Raw genomic sequence first — 18,555 nt, forward strand, 5'->3', positions numbered from 1 at the left:
ATGAAAATCCAGGGTCCTCAATGGGTCCCCAACTCGGCGGCGGCAAGGGAACCAGAAGCTGAATTGCCACTGGAGCACAGCTCTTGTTTCTGTACTCTACTGCACGTTGGTGCGTGCATTCTGACTGCACATCTGTTGGACATGATGCAACAGATGTGCAGAGCATCGCTGCTGAGAATTCGCCCTGAGTTGGTGCAGAGCTGCGAGATCGCCTTGGCCTTGACATCATCATCCCGTCTCTCTCAGGCTCGGCACCTTTCCAACACGTCAGTCGAGACCAACGGGACAGGGGCCCAGGCAGCAAAAACGCCAGACATCCACTTAGACTACCGTACAGACAGCGAATTAGAGGTGCCGGGCACCAATGGGGCAAACACCTCGCGATGCCCAATGAGCTGGAAGACGCATTGCTCCTCTAGGTTCACACGAAATATGCTTTTCACGCGCCTCATCCGCGCGAACCATCAGTCAGTCGGCCGCGCCGAGCGACAGACCGTCTTTTCGACACTCACTTACAAAGTCCAATTACTCAAGCATCTGCGTCGTGACAATTACTAGCGCTGGTACCGCCAGTAGTACAATCGCTGGACCGAAGATCATCTGAGCGCCGCGTTGGTCTAAGCCATCCGAAATATCATTTGCTCAACAAGTCGAAGTTACGCAGTATGCTTGGAGCACCTCTCCTCTGTGCCGGACCGACACGACACTGCAGACGGACGGGGCATGTCGTACAGCATGCTGCGGGTAACTAGTAGGTAAAAATCTGACCGTCGCCTGCTTTAGCGAGAAGGAAGCCCCGTTTTTTACCATTCAGATATCAAGCACTAACCTGAGTGCTTTGTACGAGACTCCCTACAGGTAGGTAAGATGAATACGGAGCGCGGGACGGCATGGTTCGTGCATATAGAAGCACCATGCAGCTGCTCGTACGCCCGCACTTTATGGGATATGTCTATTCAGATACACATACGATAGGAAGTAGTATTACGAATACTCTCTTATTTTTGGAAGCATCAAGCGGTATTGCTGTATTAGGTATCTGTTCAATTCCGTGGAGCAGTGATGCCCGGCACTTCACCAGCGGATACTTTTGCCTCCATATATGTGGGTTTGGCCTCGAGGGCTGTGAGACGGTCCAGTTCGAGCGGAGTCGCTTCGTTTCCTGGAGGAGTGCCGTACCCTGGCATGTAATAAACGCCGACGGAAGAGAAGGAACCCATGCCCTACGGTTACTAGATCTCTGGAAAGTCAATGGTCTGCTCGTATCTCGCGTGTGGGTTGAAGCCAATGTTGCTAACGCACCAAATATCTTCCATCGGAACGATGGCGCAGCGGGCTCTTCGCTTCAAGTGAAGCAGTTGTTGAATATGCAAGCTCTGACAAGTTCTCAAACCACAGACGGTAGTATCACTGAGGACGGGTCCGCCGGCCTCTCACCAATAGACACCAGCATGGCCAAGCTTTCTTCTCTTACTTTCCATACCGCCAAGAGAGAAAGCATGATTATTGGCGCTGGCTCGAGTAATCGTGCCTCCTATCCTGGAAAGGATGCAGGCATTATCCTACAATCGGAATGTGAAAGACAGCCGGCATGTAAAAACGATTCGTCAGTTGCTAGCTTGACTTCTAGAATTCACGGGCCTGTATGTGACCAATACTATCTGACAGAGATCCAACGACAATGGTGTCCCAAAATGGGATCCGTCACTCTCTCTTCAAATCTGTCATTTCCGGAGCTTTCCGGAGCTTTCCGGACAGGATAACAGCCAAGCTATCAAAGCGCGTTGTTGGTTTTCTATTCTTTTATCAGCAAGTGAAAAAGCCCACATCAAGAGCCGGTCCCACCAAACGCCAACGCCACGACTCATTGCCATCGAGCTTGTCCAATGGAAAGCGCAAACTCTGTTGCCATTTGCTAATGGGGTATTCTTCTAGAACAATTCGCCGCCGTGCCGAGCGAAGGGGATCCCGGTGCAAAGCGAGGGCCCTGAGATGGAAAACTTTCACAAGCCAGGGAAGCGTTACACGGGTTGGCATCAACGAACGGCCAACTGCTTCGCTCCATGTAGGGTGATGTAGGTATGCGCAGTTCTGCATGTACAGGAAGCAGCCCTGTTATCTGTGCGTCTCGCCTACTGCATGCTGCTTGCACATGTGACATTTCAAGGAATGACGGATGCAACCTGAGACCAGCCTGCAGAAACCTTGGAAGCCTTACCCGGACTAACTGATGGTGGCCTAAGCACCACTACCCAATGTATCAAGATGTCGAATGTGCGAGTATCAAGCACTATCTATCCAAGACCTTGACCTCGCTTGCGGCATGCCGAAATTGCTTGCTTCATGGCTCTTTCACCAAGTGCCCACATCTCGAGCCTCGGCATAGTGGAAACCGGCTCCAAAGCACTAGAAATGCCAGCTTGATACCAGTGAGGCTCAGTTACAGCCGAAGATGCCCTCATCGTATTGCCTACATACAGGAACTCGCCGAGATCAACCCGGCGAATAGACGGAGAATCGATTCATGCTCGTCCACATTTGCCGCTGCCCACTTCATTGCGAGTCGTATAGCGCAGTCTGCCATCCACATACGGATCGGGATATGCTAACGTTATATGGAAGATATTTTCCGTTGCTAGAGCATTTAGGTTAAGAGCTCGGGGAAACAGCTCCGTTTCTGTGTTTACATGAGATATATATACTACATGCAGATCTGTTTCTGGCTTTGGACCATTGAGACCTGTCCATCTAAATTCCTTCAGCATGCTACCTTGAAAATGGAATCCTTTTCAAGTATTAAATAAAATAAATGAATTCGTCGTAGCCGGTTAAACCAAGATGTAATTAATGATGTCCAGTGCTTTTTTTTCTCTCGCTATTACTGGTCTCAGTGCCGGACTTGAGCGGGGGCATAAATGAGAACCTTGATGGCCACCGCTATTAGAAATACAGAACGTGGCCTTCTCCAGTTTTCAACCTCATTTCCTCTTCTCTCAGATGCATGAACAAGGCTCTTCAGCGAGAGACGCGTAGACGAATGCAATTTTCTGGTTCAAAAATCATGATTTAAGATTCTCAAAACCTCTATTTACTAGGCACATACTATTTGCTGCCGTGGAGATGTGCTCCCCCTATTGCCAAAGCTGTCAATAGCTGCGAGCATTAACTACATTCTTTCCCCATGCGCCTGTCTATCGCAGCCCCCAGAGCAACCGTCTCACCCAGCTCTGTTCAAGTGTCTCTTCCTGTGGTCTTCAAGTGAGGCCAAGACTTCCATTCTTGTTACATTCGCAGCGTGCCCTCTCAAATTGGCAATGCTGGTCTTTCAGAGATCTGTACCGTTGTGCAGCATCTCATTTCGCCGCACTGGCTTCCGCATACAATCTGGCAATCAGCGCCGTTATCACGTCGCCGTTGAGTCGGCGTTCCGGTACCAGTGTTCGGAGACACGGACGAGCTTTGAGCTTGCTGCTGCTGGTGAGCAGGCAGTACCTCGGGCTGCAGTGTTGCCGAGTGGATGCCGTACGCATGGAGGCATTCCATGATGATCTTGGCCGTGTCTGCAAAGCTTCGGACGGTCCTACCGTCAACGACAACATGTGCAGATGCTATCGACTTGCGTTGATCTAGTCGCCAGACGTGAAGTTCATGCACAGATTCGACACCGGGGACCTGTGGGCTTGATCAGCATTCAACCCCTTGTTTGGCGTGCGGCAGCTTGGGGATGGAATGCTGTGTTTACCTTATTGATATCGTGCTTGATGTCATCAATCTCTATCTCATTAGGAGCAATCTGCAACAGAATACGGCCACTGCTCTTAGTCAATGGCCAAGCGGTCAAGAAGATCATCAGAGAGATAAACACGCCAATGGCAGGGTCGGCATAATATCGTGCTTCCCCGTGGGCTTTCCAGATAATAAGGGCCGATGCTATGACGCCAATATTGTTGATGGCATCACCAACTACGTGGATCATAACGCCAAGCATCCCCAAATCTCTGCTAGGGCGAGATGGCGAGACTACTGATACATGCCTGTGCTGGTGGTGACCGCTGGATGCCTTTGAGGTTTTTTTTTGTCAGACCAGCGAGCTTGATATGGTGGGCCAAATTACTCACCAACGTGGGACGAGCCTCTGCCCCAGGCGCCGTTCCATCATCTATCCTGGTGGCAGCGTCTTCCTCGTGCAGGGTTTCATGCCTATGGCCGCTACTGTGGTCGTGCTCGTGCGCATGTGCGTGTCCATGGTCGTGACCGTGGCCGTGGCCATCACCATGATCGTGATCATGATCTAGACGATCATGCGTTAGCCATTGGCTTGAGGCATTGCAGAAAAAAGGGGGCTCAGGGTGAAGCTTACCATGAAGAAACGATAAGACCAGGAGATTCAGTCCTAGGCCAACGCCTCCCACGATCAGGACGACCTTGGGCTGGTCGACGACTTTCGATGGAGTTCAGTGTCAGCTCAGCTCCGACAAACCGTCCACAGCCTGAGTGCTACAACTCACCGGTCACGTTGACAAATCGTTCGATAGCTTGAACCAGGATGCTGACGCCGAGCGCCAAAAGGAACACGCCGTTGAAAAACGCGCCTAGAAGCGTTGCGCGTGCCCATCCAAATGTGAATTTTTGTGGTGGTGGATTTGGATCCTCAGAAACCTAAAAAAAAAAAAAAAAAAAAAAAAAAGTCCATCAGATGGTGCTTCTCAATTTCAGATTAGGGGGGACGGACCACGACAGCGACCAAGGCCACCACAAATCCAATCAAATCGCTCAGCTGCAAGGGGTCAGCGACGCAATCAACTATCTTGGAGATATACCATACATAGTGGAACGCATCAGCGATCAACGCGAGAGAGTGGGTGTAAAATCCGGCTTCGCATTCACGTTAGGGCGATTGGTACTCAGAATCATCATGATCAAACACACCAATGAGTTCGGCCACAAAAAAGGAGAATGAAATGGCTATGGTCGCGGTCAATCGCTGTTTGCGATTCATTCGGATCGCCATCTTGCTTCGGAGACAACAGATGCGGAGTGTATCTTGCAATATCAAGAGCGACGTTGGGTCTTGTCAACTGGACAAACGCGACGCTGGTCACAGCTAAGGCTATATGACGGCGAGGAAAAGGAGAAGAGGCGTCTCCTCATTGACCGCGACATACCACTCGGATACCAAATAGCCGGGCAGCGGCGTCCGCTTGGGAATTCCGATGGATGTGCCTGAAGCGGGGCTATACTAACCAGCTTTTTGCTACGTGGTTTGATGAGATGCAATCAGTTTTAGCATCAACCTGGTTCCAATGCTACGTGCAAACGGAATGTTTGACAGCTGCACCTGCCGATTGCTATGTCTAGTTGCCCAGCGGACACTCCGTATCACGCGCAGGAGACGATGTGCAAACAGGTACCTGATCAGAGGATAACAGCAATCTATCTCCGATGCTGTGGTGATTCGAATTGAACCCTTGCACGGAGAACGGCGCGCTAGAAGGCGGATGAAAGGCCCCCAATAATGCAGCATCTCACAACATTGCCACCGTCCAAGGAGCCAACGGGGCATAAGACCGTGCTCATGGCGTACCCTCCATGGAGGGGCTTAAAAACGCTATTTGTTGGCATATTGACGGGCCGAGAAAAAAAAAACAATTAGGGCTCGGCGCATGGGCTACGGACTGACAGGAGCTGATCCCGCTGTCGTCGGCTCCGAGGCAAACAACTCTGAGCTGATTGACACTGATTTGCCTGTGATGGGGCTTTGTTCAAACATCAAGATCCTGGCTGAGCAAACTTGCACTGCGTCACCGGCAGGGGTGATGAAAAGTGTAGGAGCTACCTAGGTGACGGACAGAGCATGATTGGGGTACGAAGTACCCATCTCGTAACGCCGACATTGATTCGGTTGCCGGTGTTTTAATGCCCAGTCTTGATCATCTAAGTAACGGTCTTATTCAGAGTTGACCATATATCGTAGCCGGATCGTAACATTCACAGAGCGTAGCAGCAAACTTGTAACGGCAAACACACCAGAACCGCCGGTTTCTCAGCCCTTTGTTGTTCGTCAGTTTTCTCCTTGTTGACAGGCCTTGGCTGTGATTAGATATTAAGTGGTATCTGAACTGTCCTAAACAAGTCACGTCGTGACAGAGCAATGTGAAATATACAGTGTGCGATTTCTCTATATAAACTTTGAAATTTAAGTCTCGATGAAAGAAAGACGGGATAAATAATAGTGAAAGTAAAAGTAAACCTCTTTTGAAGCTTATCTCGAGTGGCACTGGACATGTTTCATCCCAACTTAAAAACATCGGTATAATACAGTATGAGACACAGTAAGAGTAAATTTGGAAGTATGGACAACTTTGGTTGGGTGCTTCCTCGTGGCATTGCGGCAGGTAGCGAATACCCGCAGTCTTCAGCCCCACAATGCTCCGTGACCCCACTGAGACAGTGCGGATGGATCCAGCAGGCGGTGAGGCGTCTTGTGCTACCATCAAGCTCCGTTTCTGCCGTCACTACTCAGCTTGTTGAACCGTCTTCATTCATACCCCCAAATTGTCGCGCGACACGCATCAGCTGCTGAACTGGCAAACATCTGCGCAGTTGCTCGCGGGCTATGCTCCCATAAACCATCCCCCCTATGATTTGCACATCGTGAAAACGCCTGAGCCGATTCCATGTCCCGATATGTCGGCGCAGCACCATCGGCTCCGCGGAGGGGACCGCATTGGTCCCATCATCTTCGACAGTCGAGCTCGACCAACTCGGACCGCGCATCCGAGATATCTGCCGCCTCGCCCAGGAGTGTTTCTACGCATTCCACTGTCAAGGACGTCAAGGATGAGAAGCCGCGAAAGACTGAGCGCTATTGCGCCGTCACGCTCAATGACGGATATTCGCGAGACGAGGTGTTGCTAAACCTGGACCTGATTGGTGGTGATATCAAGCCAGGTACCTTGATGTCCATCGCCGTGCTGAAATCGGAATCTGTGAAATCGACGGCGGGATTTGGCGGCCTTAAGAAACAGTCGCATGAGGACAATGGCAGCTTGCGATACCAACACCTCGGCCCCTGCGACCCGAGCTCCCTCGGCGACCAATACATCTTTGTCGCCAAGGATATGCCCAAGGAGACCAAGGCTCGGCATCCTGATATTGAAGTACAAGTTGTTAAGCACATTGCGGACATATTTGGGATGAAGAAGGGGTCCATTGTCCTACTGGCACCAGTTCGTTCACACTCATCACGTATACTATGTAGATCTATACGGCTGACATACTTTTCCTCCCTCCCTAGGTTGATAATGACCACCCGGTTACCGAAGCTACACACGTGGAGATGATATTTAAGGATCAGTATCTATCACGAGCGGATATGTGGAGGGTAGCCGTCGGGGAGCTCACGCAGCGGACCGTATATAAAGGACAGTCCCTCCTCTTTTTGGGCACGATAAAGGCGCAAATCACGACGGTCTATGTGAATGGAAACAGCGTCCAATCCGCTTTCTTTGGCCGAGAGACGAGGCCAATATTTCGCAGCGAGTCAGCCAGATATGTCCTCTTCATCCAAATGTCCAAAGAGATGTGGGACTTTGACTCTGACAGCTCTGGCGAAATCATGTTCAATAAAGTTGTCAACGGGTTTCTGCCAGCCCTCTTTAAGAGGTGGGCCGTGCTCAAGGTAAAACACTTGGTCAGCATTGTCCTCTTTGCTCGTGTCGAGTATGATACGGGCTTGACCAATGAGCTGGACGTGAGCGCACTCCAATCGGATTACTACACGGGAATCCAGCCCTATGGGAACCGGCGTCCATACAAAGACTTCTATCGAGTCGTAGTGAGTGAAATGGCTAGTGGAGAGTGGACCAAGATCCTGTACCAGCTGAAAAGGCAACTGAACTACTTTCGAAAAGACATCACTCTGCATCACCAGACGGCATTAGATGGCCTCAAAGAAGGTGCATCTGGGAATGAGGCAGCCAGTCGAATCAGAGCCGAGTCTTCCTTTTCCATCCACGGCAATATTCTGGAGGCCATTAACCTCGCTTGCGCACAGTTCGCTCACGATTATATTGATCGAGACTTGACTAGGACCGGCATCTCCATCGCTGTCATTAGCGCTGGTGCTGGCATCTTTGAAGTGGATTATGAGACACTGCGAAGAACTACAGAAGCTCTTGTAGGAAATGGCATCGGGATTGATTTGATCTGCATGGCTCAAATGCCCCTGCATTCTGTTCCTCTTTTCAGATACCGGAATCCACGATTCTCAATAGCGGGGGACTCTCAAGATCGCCACCATTCCCTCTCAAGGTCTTTCCACAGTCGTGATAGCACACCAGGCCAACCAACTCCCGTTATCGGGAGCTTTCAGTCCACCTCTGGCTCCTTCTCACCGTCAAAAAGCAGAGACATGATGCGCCGTGTTGAACACTTGGATTCCCAGAGTAGGCGTGATGAATGGTGTTATGTACTGCCACAATGGCTGCACGTTTCATTCTGGACGGGCACCTCAAACGAGGCACTTTCATACGCGGGCGTGGCCCTGTCTGTGTCCAACAAGGTGGATCAGGACGACGATGATGATTTCAAAATAAGATGCCGGATGTACGACCTTCAGATGCGGAGCGCACTTGATACGAATGAGATCGAAATCACCCCGCTGCACTCGGACTCCCATTATCCCAGCGATATCTTTGAGAAGAGTAGCTTCTTGAAGAGACGCCAAGAGGCGATTGGCGATATCTGGTACAACCCCCCGACTCGTCTTCCGGATCACCTATACGATACTATCCAGGGGATTCAGAGATTCTCGCCCGAAAGGCACGCGCGGCCCGCGGAAAGACCTTCTTGGAGACAGCTACAGGAATTTGATGATTCTAGAGCCATTCTAACTCGCCACAAGCGCCACCACCACCATAGTTCGGAAGCAGGTGCCAGGTCGGATGAAACTCGAAGGCATCATATGGAGGACTTGAATGTTCTGGGCTCGTCTCTTCCGGAAAAGAAATTATTTAATAACGTCCCTTCGGCTAGGAAGCTCTCCATGAACCAAGCAGAGATTGAGAAGCCGAACATGTTCTCAAAGCGAAAACTACCAGATCCGCTACCTCTGAAAGAATCGCCTTCTACACAGCAACTACCACTACCGGCCGTTACGAAAGTGTCTTCATCTTCATCTTCGTCGTCAAAACAGCCCAAATTTATGAAACAAATTAGTCTTGGACACCGAGGATTTGGCATAGCAGCCCCAAAGATTGCAGCAGCCGAAGTGAAAGCAGAGACTGTCAATGCCGCCGTTACAAAGTCAAACGCACCACCAACTCCTCGATCACGTCCGGATTTGAGACCGTCTACTCCGCAGACAATCAGAAGCCAATCGCCATTCTCAGTAAACAGGCTCAAACCGGAGACGACTGATCCTGAAATGGTGAGAATGTCATCAACGCCAAGCATCCCCATCTTGAAGAAAAACGGATCAAATCGTCACGATATGCATTTGTACAACCTAAAGGCTGGAACACCCGCACATACTTCAACATCCCGCAATCATGGTGACAGTCCCGAAGATGACACCGAAATGTATCAAAACATGTTTCGGACGGAAGATCACAAAGTTGTCCTGAGCAAACTTCGTGCAGGAGTTGGCGTGACACCAGAGCCTCCCGTGACAGTTTCGCCATCGTCAGCAATCAGTCCTTGGCTGGTGCTGTTGAATCCATCTGACCCAGAGAAGAATCAGATAGACGCGGCCAATCTATATACGCGCTGGCAGCACATCTTTCCTCGCATCTCTGAGATGAAAATACAGAAATGGAAAGCCTTATGTTGCCCCGCTGCAGTTCCGTTGACGACTGAATACTTTCCTACCAGAGCCCAGTTCGATACCGAGTATCAGAGGCACCCTTATAACGTGGATCAAAACGCAGACGATGACGAAGAACCAAAGACTCGACAAGAATTTATCAGCGAGCTGATTAGTCTCCGATTTTCACAAGGATTTCAGGTGGTAGTTGGTCCAGCCGTGGCGAGAGCATTTGGCCAAAAGGTCATCAAACTCGGAGATATATTCTCGCGCGACCAAGTTCTTGAAGATGGCACGAGTATATTCATGTCTGTCGGCAACATTATTCATCAGCTCTCATGCGTAAATGGGACTGAAGTAGAGGTCAACATCTACATTAGAAAACCCACGGCAGACATGTCGGGGCTGCCAGAGGGATTCTCTCCCATGTACAAGCCGGCCATCCGAACGCTGTTTGATACAGACTATGAGGCTCGACATATAGAATTGCTATCGATTCCAAGGCCCGACCGTAACTGGAACATGATTGATTCGTACGCTGCGGGCCATCACGACGAGATGATGGAGAGCCTGCGCTTCTGGAGGGCCCGGTTTGTCCTCATCCCACTGGTCGCCCACAATCCTTCGGTGCCCAGGACCCAAAACGGTCTATATCCTGAAGAAATCAGGATTGAGGGCATCAAGCGCTTGGCGCAGCTGTGGCAGAAGAATCGCTACATACCGCCATCGGAACGCCGATTCCAAACTGCCAGAGGGCGCCGGCAGCTGGACCGTAGTCCCCTGGATATTGTCTACAAGACAGAGGATCCGTCCGTGGTCATTGCAGCTGAGCTGGAAACACTACCCCTAATCGAGGGCCTCGAGGGCGGTATGAGTAAGAAGCATCAGCTCGTATCGAGGAAAGACCGATTTGAAAAGTCCAATCTGAACTTTTCTGTCTTGGCCGAAGCCATGCAGCAGCCAGTGGAACAGGGCGGCGTGCCTCTGCGAAATCGCCGCTGGCATCTTCGGCTGCATTATCACTCTTTCCTCGGGTCTGATATGACAACGTGGCTATTGGAGAACTTTGATGATCTCGAGACGCGTGAAGACGCAGAAGATTTAGGCAATGCTCTGATGGTACCGGAAGAGCCCAAAGGCAAAGACAAAGATGTACCTGAAAAAGAAAAGGAGAAGGAGAAGGAGAAGGAAAAAGAAAAGCCTAAGGGGCTTTTTGTGCACGTCGAAAGACGACACCGATTCCGAGATGGTAATTACTTTTACCAGTTCGCCCCTGAATTTGCGAAACACTCGTCGGGCTGGTTCGGCAGCAAGAAGAAGGAAAATCCCTTGCCCCTGACACCGATGACGGAGTCGTCCATGGGCTCGGGTAGAAGATCGGTGCACGAAGATCACTCACCGTCATCACTGACCAGCACTCCCACGTTGTCGTCAGCACATATAGCCAAGAGTCGCCCCAAGGTTATCCTCAGCAAGGTCATCAAATACGATGTGGATCCTAGGAAGAGGTCATATCGCCCTGAACGGATTGACCTGCACTACGACCGCCTTCACAACCCCGATAACTGCTACCACGTGAGGATCGACTGGATGAATGCAACGGCCAAGCTCGTGGAAGACGCCGTCGATGTTTGGGAGCGCGAGGCCAGCCAGTACGGCCTTCGTCTCGTCGAGGTCCCCATAAGGGAGTCCAGCGGCATCACAGAGGTCAATCCCTTCCGTAAACCATTCCCCATCAAGCTTGCGGTCCAGCCACCCGACAAACAGCCCGAAACGTTTTACGACCCAAACTCTCTAGGACCGCAGACGGTCCCGACGAAGCACTTTTATCAAAAGTCCATACTGCGGCACTTTGACTTTGTGCTTGATATCGAGGCGGCTTCAAATTATCCCAGCAATGTAGACATTATCTACTCCTGGGGACGCCCGGATTACAGGTACACGCAGTACATTCATCGCTCGGGAGTCCTGCTTGCTCAGGTAACAGATGATGGAAATTTCATCGTGTTGGCAAATAGGCTGTACGGCAGAAGAGCTGTGAAGGAGAGAGAGGCCGCGGCACGGAACATGGCCCCGATGGAACCACCTCGTCGCCTAACGGACGGGATTGGCCCACGAGTACCGTCGTACGACTCCTTTAATCTCTCGGAATCAGTCATGGCGGGCTCCTCGATGCACCATGCTGCTCATCAGGGGCACCTGCAGCACCATCACCATGGCGGGCTGCACCAACACCAGCATCATCACCACTACCACCATCCATACCACCACTACTCGCCCAGCATCAAGGCTGTCAACATGTCCGGCCCGACCAGCGACAGCCCCGTGGGCAGAAGCTCGAGCCAGCATCATCAGTTCCATTCCTCCACCTCCCCCACAGCCCAGCTTGGCGAGCCCGAGGCCATCAAAGAAGAGCTCGAGGCATTCTGCTCCGACGCGGCCGCCCTCGAGGCGTTTTACAAGGAGACGCTGGAAAAGGCCCAGCACGTCGAGGGCACGCCCGCCGTCGCCGCGGCAGCCGGACCACCGGGCTTGGAGGCCGTGCCTGAGGCGAGCATCCCGTCGCTGGGGCTGCCGCCGGGCGTTTTAGCATCGCTGGATGGGGGCGGACCTGCGGCTGCGGCGCTGAGGATCGGTAGCCCGATGATGTTTTTGAGGAGGGGAAGTGTGCAGTTTGATGGCATGGGGCTGGGATCTAAGAAGTGAGTTGTGATAGTTTACTGAGTGGGTGGATTTAATTGTCTCGGTGGATAGTATGTAAGTTGAGAGATATTAGGAATGAGGAGTAATGTAATGAATGTCATGTATATATATACACATCAATTGGTTTGCCTTTCCTTGGAGAGAATCTTGTTGTGGCTAGAAATCAAGTCAAAAGGACTCAATAAAATCCTCTCATTATTCATATCTCACTCCATAAAGCACGCAATCTGCATTCAGGCAATCAAAGTAAAACCATTAATTCTTCCTTTTATCATTCTCTACTTATGGTATCAAACTACCACCCAGTTCTACTCAAAACAACTTGTAAAATTTCCATGCCATTTCATAAAATAATAAAACTACTCAAACAATAAAGCCCCCATCCCTTTCATATTCCATCTCAAAAAAACAAAGCCATCATAGTAAAGGTAATAAAAAAGGCTAATAAAGAGCACAAAAATGCGTCGTGTTGGTCTGGGATCTTTGTCTTTATATGTGCAAAAAAGGTGTTTTCGTGTGTACGTCATAAAATAAGTACATCGAAGCAAGAAGAAACAATGAAAAGATTCGTATTTTTTTCTTCGCTGCAGAAAAAAATGCTGGCCGCTACACAGCGATAAAGGTAGGTAGTATATCCCCGCGGATTTCCGTTCTATGGTAAGAAACAACAATGTTGTTGAAGTTTTGTGTAAAATGCAACCGTTATTTTTTTTTCTCGCGTTGATATTTTTTTCTTTTTGGTCCGTAAAAAGGTGTGTATCTTCATAAATCCTCCAACAGGCATTAAAAAATCCGAGGCAAATAATTTGCTTGTATGCAGTAGACGAAAAAAAGATTAAAAGAGCAAATGTGAGTGGTATCAAGAGAAAATAGAGAGAAAACAAAAACAAATGCAACAGATTTTTCTTTATTTTCTTAATTCCCCTCGGCTCCTGTGTCTTGGTCGGGATAAACTAAAGAAGCACATGTTAGTAACCAACCTTCTCTTTGATATGTTCCTTGAGTTGTGGTGAAACTTACAGAATGCGCAGACTGCAATGATTGCATACAAACACATCAAAAGCCAGCCTTCTAACCAGTGGCTCTTTCCATCGCCAATGAGGTAGTTGACAAGCAGCACAGCGACAAACATGACGGCAACCTGGAAGGTGTCGAAACTCAGGTTCATCTCGTCGTTGCCCATACCCCAGCCAATAACGACCAGCATGGGGATGAGGAACAGGGCGACTTGCATACTGGATCCGACGGCAACACCAATGGCCAGGTCCATCTTGTCCTTTACGGCGACGGTGACGGCAGTAACGTGCTCAGCGGCGTTGCCAACAATGGGGAGCAGAATAAGACCAACAAATTCTTCGGAAAGAGCGCCGTTCTGGGTGATGGCATCGATGGAATCAACCATGTACTCGGCGCAAAGGGCGATAATGGCGGTGGAGGCAGCAAGAGTAGCAATGGCCACCCAAAAGTGCAACTGAGGCTCCTCCTCCTCTTCCTCTTCCACCTTGTTCTCAGAAATGTTGGCCATGTGTCGCCCGTTGTCGGTGTCGATCATGATACTGCCAACTTGAGCGCTGGATGCCAGGCCTGATTTGATGTTCGCCTTGGAAGTGCTACGGAACGGCTTGCGCTCTACCTTTTCGCTCGGGGTCGCAAATACCTCCTGGTGGGTCTTGAGCTGGAAGAACAGATAGGCGCCATAGACGACAAGCAGGATGACGGCAGTGCCGCGAGACAGCTTGGCGACCTTGTCGGTGGGCGTGTTGGCGGCCGCGTCGAAGACTGTAGGGACAATAACCGATGCCGCGGCCAGAGCCAACATGGAGGCGGCGGTCTGAGCCACGGTCTTGTTGAAGTTCTGCTCGGGGCGACCCAGACCGCCAAAGAAGAAGCAGAATCCCATGACAAGCAACAAGTTGGAGAGAATGGATCCGATAAGAGAGGTCTGGACAATGGCGACCTTGCCGTCGACGAGGGCAAGGATGGCTACGATGAGTTCGACGGCATTGCCAAAGGTGGCATTGAGAAGACCTCCGAGAGTCTCACCGGTTCGCAGGGCGATTTCTTCGGTTGCGAAGCCCAGTATGGAGGCGAGTGGGACGATAGCCAGGAAGTTGACGACAAAGACTGCTTTGCGGTCAACGGCAGGGATGTAGTTTATCGCGATACCAACTGGGGCAGCGAGAAGCAGCAGGTTGATCCACGAGCTGAGAAACGTTCGCTGGATCTGGTTGGCCACGGTAAAGGGCTCCTTAGGGTAGACATGGCGGAAGAAACCACCCTCCTTTTGAGGCTTCTTGGTCTTGCTGGTTTCATGGTCGTCGACCCGTAACTGTTCGGTCGTGCCATCCTGTTCTCCCTTGCGATTGCGCAACGAATTCCGTTCGATAAGCGGAATATCGTGGCTATCTTCGCTCACCTGCTTGCCAGCAGCGTCCTCGGTGCCTTGGCCTGTTCCGGAGGTCGAGATATCTCTCACGCCACCGCTGGTCGGGTAGGGCGAAGTGGCGGCATGTGTCAGATCTTCACCGTCGCCCTCGGTCTGAGCCTCGAGACGGCCGCCGTTCCAAGTCTCGGCGCGCTTGGGTTTCCAAGATACGTGTCGGAAGGGATTCCATGCCTCGGTGCCTTGGCGGCTGATGTTGTGCGCTTGGCGCTTGATGCGAAAATGATTGACTGAGAGCAGCTGGGTTAGTCTGTGTCTCCCATTTTCGCCATCAGTCGTCTCGTGTGACGACATTCGCGATGTATGGCAAGGGAGTGGAAGCGTGCTGCTTCAAGGGCACGGCGCAAGAAGCATGAGATGGGCGGGCCCAAGATGGTAAAACAAGAGCACAAGGAGTGACGGGTGAGATGAAGGTCAAGGAAAGAAAGCTAGGCTAAACAGAAACAAGTGTCTATTGATGCTGCGCTCAAGTGAGAGAAATCCCGATAAACCACACCAACGACAGGGCCATTGAATGGTCTGCGGATTGCGTATAGGAAACGGGTATAGGTATAGGTTCAGGTATAGGATCGGGGTAGGGATAGACAGATGGGATGCTTTCGGCGCGGCCGGGGATTGGGATGGGGATTTTGAGAGACGGGGGAACAAGGCAATTAACAGGAAATGAGTGGTGCAGAGACGTTGCGCATAAGAACTCACAGGTATCCATGGTATGGTTTGGGTCGTCGACTCAGCACTGCCCGGTCCACAACAAAAACTCCCCACTGAGCGATTAGTCCCGTCAGGTACAGACAGTCAAGGGGATTGGGTTCTTGGGTTCGGACGGAACTTGGCGCGCGCGTCCGGTTCGGTGTCGGAGGAGAATGGATGCCGGATGGTGTTTTGGGGCGGCAGGATTGGGGAGGGACTTTGTAGTTCTTAGTTCTGGATCAACGGGCGGCCTCGATTGAACAGCCTCAGCACTGCTCCCTTGAATCGCCTTGGGACGCGTATTTGATTTGGAACTTGGGGATCCAGCTGCTGGTAATTCCACCGTTGCTCCTGGGGCTGTGGCTGGTGATGGTTTCTGCAGCGGGGACTGCTAGTACCGGAAGAGTAAATAATATCCTGGGACCCCCTGGCAAGGCCTAAACGCGTACTTGTGCGGAATGGATTCGTGGGAGAGTATCGCAATAAAAAGGGTAATTTGCCCTTGTCTCGGAAAATGCCTGTGCTGGACTGTAGCGGACAGGTATGTGAATGTGTGGCTGATGAGCCGGATAGTATATCGCAAAGAGCGACTGGATTGTTAGTTGATCAAATGTTGTTGTATGTCGCTATGCAAGCTGCAAGCTGCAAGCCAAGAAATCTCCAAGACACTTCTTTGAGCGTCGCACAACAGCCGTTCGTTCGGATCGATGGCCCGAAGCGTCTTGGCTCTTGGCTCCTTGGCTTCTGGCGATCCGTGAGGCAGACAGACCGAAAGTTCGCTATTGATTCCACGGCTTCTTGATCAGGCAACCATGGAAGCCAAAACCGAAGTCCGGAGGCGGGGTTTGCGTCTGTTGGGATCGAGAGAGGCGAGAAAGGAGGCTGTGCGAGATGCCGGCAGTACAGTAGTAGCAGTGGCAGGCAAATGCGCGCAAAAAGGAAAAAGGAAGGGCTATGCAAGGAGAAAAGTCGAAGTGAATGAAGGCGCCGCTGTTTTCCGTTAGAGTGAATGGCGAGAAGCAGTCAGCCGTGAGTAATCTTTGCTTTTCTTGCTGCAATCGAGAGAGGGGAAAGAGAAGAAGAAGAAGTAGGAGAAGATCAATGCCTCCAGCTATGGGAGAGAGTTGTTCAAACGAAAAGGAAAAATAGTCTAGATCAATGACGGCAGGCTGATCCCCTAAAATTCAAGGTTCTTTCTGCCACAAGCTTAAAACTGCCCGCCAACACGTTCGATTGTTGGTGCTGCATCTCTTCAGGGGCCTACAGAAGGGCTGCTCGTATCGTGCTGGGACTATCAGGTGCCGAGCAGGTACCGCACAAGTACTCCCCAGTTACTCGTACACTTGGGCAGAAGGGGCAAGAAGGAGGGCCAGTGTGACGCTACGGTATCACTGGTTACTGGAGATTGCGTTGAGATGGTCTGGTGGTTTTTACTGTATTGCGTTGCAGTGATCAATTGATCTCATCACGGGATCCCTGTTCTGCTGGAGGTTGCGCTGGCTAGTGTGTCTGTTAGCGGTATAGCAGCATCGCCTGCAGGGGACTTAACAACTTAGTATTAGGACGAGACACTGTATTCACATCTTTGGGCACGCAGCCAATGAATCGTGCATCGAAACCGACCGTTTGATGGCATGCCAATCAGTGGGCTACTGTACAAAGTACGGAGTACATACATACACGCACACCGGTTCAAAGACTCGGAGGCCTCCTTGACACTCCTCGAACGGGTGTTCAAATCTGTTTGTCGTAGGAAAACGTCAATGTCCAGGTCAGTGCCGTTCAACAACGTCTGTGCTGTTCGTCTGCTAAAACAATACGAAACGTTTCCGCCTTTTTGCTTACAGCATTCAAAGGGCGACATCAAAGCCTCGTTTGCCTTCCGTTCAATGGCCCTTGCACCCACCGCCTGATTCAAGCTCCCGTCCAGCTTTGGTTCAGCTTCAACCCGTCTTCATACCCACCTCAGACAAACAAAACCACCACCCGACGGCAGTAGTACCTCAAAAGTACATCACGGGTACCCCCCTCCACCAAACAAACACACCGGCGCGTCGAAATCGCTGCCCCATCCACACAAGCGCTTTTCTCTAACCCCTGTCCCGCTCCTCCACCCCTGATTGATGAACGAGAGCGAGCTAAACTCTCTTTTTTCCCTTGGGATGATTTCCCTTCTTTGTGTCCAAACGTTGAATCCTTCTGCCTCGCTAGTACAGAAACTCTAGAACAATCATCAGGCTCCGTGGAACAAACAGTTTCAATAGGTATCAATACATGTACGAGTACTCCCAACCCAGGCCACGGCCCAACCAACGGCCCATTTCACAAAACCTGCTTGCATTGAGCCAATCACTCGCCCGCCCAATGCCCAACACAGTAACCAAGACGCCACCTCATAATTACAGTCCAACTACGTACTCCAGTCGTTACTCCGTAAAGTGATCAACATCAATGGCGCCCAAAATCAAGATTTCCTCCAATTGTGTGAATGCCCAGCGCCCACCAAAAAAAAAAATCTTCGCTCTCTTTTTTGCCATCCATCAGTTTCAACAAACATTCCCTGCATCTCTGTCCAAAGCAGTCCCTTTAGTTTCATGCACTCCTGCGTCCCCTCCAAACAACTGCATCATCCCCTGCCTGACGTCAGATGCTGCACTCCCTGCAGCCTGCGTTAGGAATCCCATTCGACTGGAGCTCTTCACCGTCCTCCGTTCCTCGTCATCTCTCCTCCGTATCGGCCGTTGAAAGCCCCGATCGCTACCTACCTTACCGGGTGGAACTACTAAAGAATCCAGAGCTATTACGACTCAAAGAGCAGTCCAACTACCAAGACACTGCCCTCTACTAGGACTCGTAATGCGCTCAGGCTCAGCCTTGGTGATGACAGACATCAGCCACCCCAGGTATTATCTCG

General features: G+C 50.9%; 4 protein-coding genes across 4 annotated transcripts; 2 read left to right on the forward strand and 2 right to left on the reverse strand.

Annotated features, from left to right (window-relative positions):
- On the forward strand, positions 1–558 carry M431DRAFT_477314 (hypothetical protein; the record flags this gene model as incomplete). Its single annotated transcript, XM_024915554.1, has 1 exon — positions 1–558. One exon carries the CDS (start codon positions 1–3, stop codon positions 556–558), a length of 558 nt encoding a protein of 185 aa, XP_024780582.1.
- A 2,745-nt stretch (positions 559–3,303) lies between these two features.
- Positions 3,304–5,011, reverse strand: M431DRAFT_72730 (hypothetical protein; the record flags this gene model as incomplete). The annotated part of the gene is made up of 8 exons (XM_024922061.1): positions 3,304–3,672; positions 3,743–4,060; positions 4,119–4,291; positions 4,361–4,441; positions 4,509–4,659; positions 4,733–4,777; positions 4,826–4,875; positions 4,930–5,011. The coding sequence occupies 8 exons, from the start codon at positions 5,009–5,011 to the stop codon at positions 3,304–3,306; spliced, it is 1,269 nt and encodes a 422-aa protein (XP_024780583.1).
- Positions 5,012–6,677: 1,666 nt separating this feature from the next.
- Positions 6,678–12,511, forward strand: M431DRAFT_72261 (hypothetical protein; the record flags this gene model as incomplete). The annotated part of the gene is made up of 2 exons (XM_024922005.1): positions 6,678–7,229; positions 7,298–12,511. 2 exons carry the CDS (start codon positions 6,678–6,680, stop codon positions 12,509–12,511), a joined length of 5,766 nt encoding a protein of 1,921 aa, XP_024780584.1.
- Positions 12,512–13,423: 912 nt separating this feature from the next.
- Positions 13,424–15,245, reverse strand: M431DRAFT_477318 (hypothetical protein; the record flags this gene model as incomplete). The annotated part of the gene is made up of 2 exons (XM_024915555.1): positions 13,424–13,461; positions 13,529–15,245. The coding sequence occupies 2 exons, from the start codon at positions 15,243–15,245 to the stop codon at positions 13,424–13,426; spliced, it is 1,755 nt and encodes a 584-aa protein (XP_024780585.1).
- Between the last annotated feature and the right edge of the window lie 3,310 nt (positions 15,246–18,555).

Source organism: Trichoderma harzianum (assembly GCF_003025095.1).
Source record: "Trichoderma harzianum CBS 226.95 unplaced genomic scaffold M431scaffold_1, whole genome shotgun sequence".
Lineage (NCBI taxonomy): Eukaryota > Fungi > Ascomycota > Sordariomycetes > Hypocreales > Hypocreaceae > Trichoderma > Trichoderma harzianum.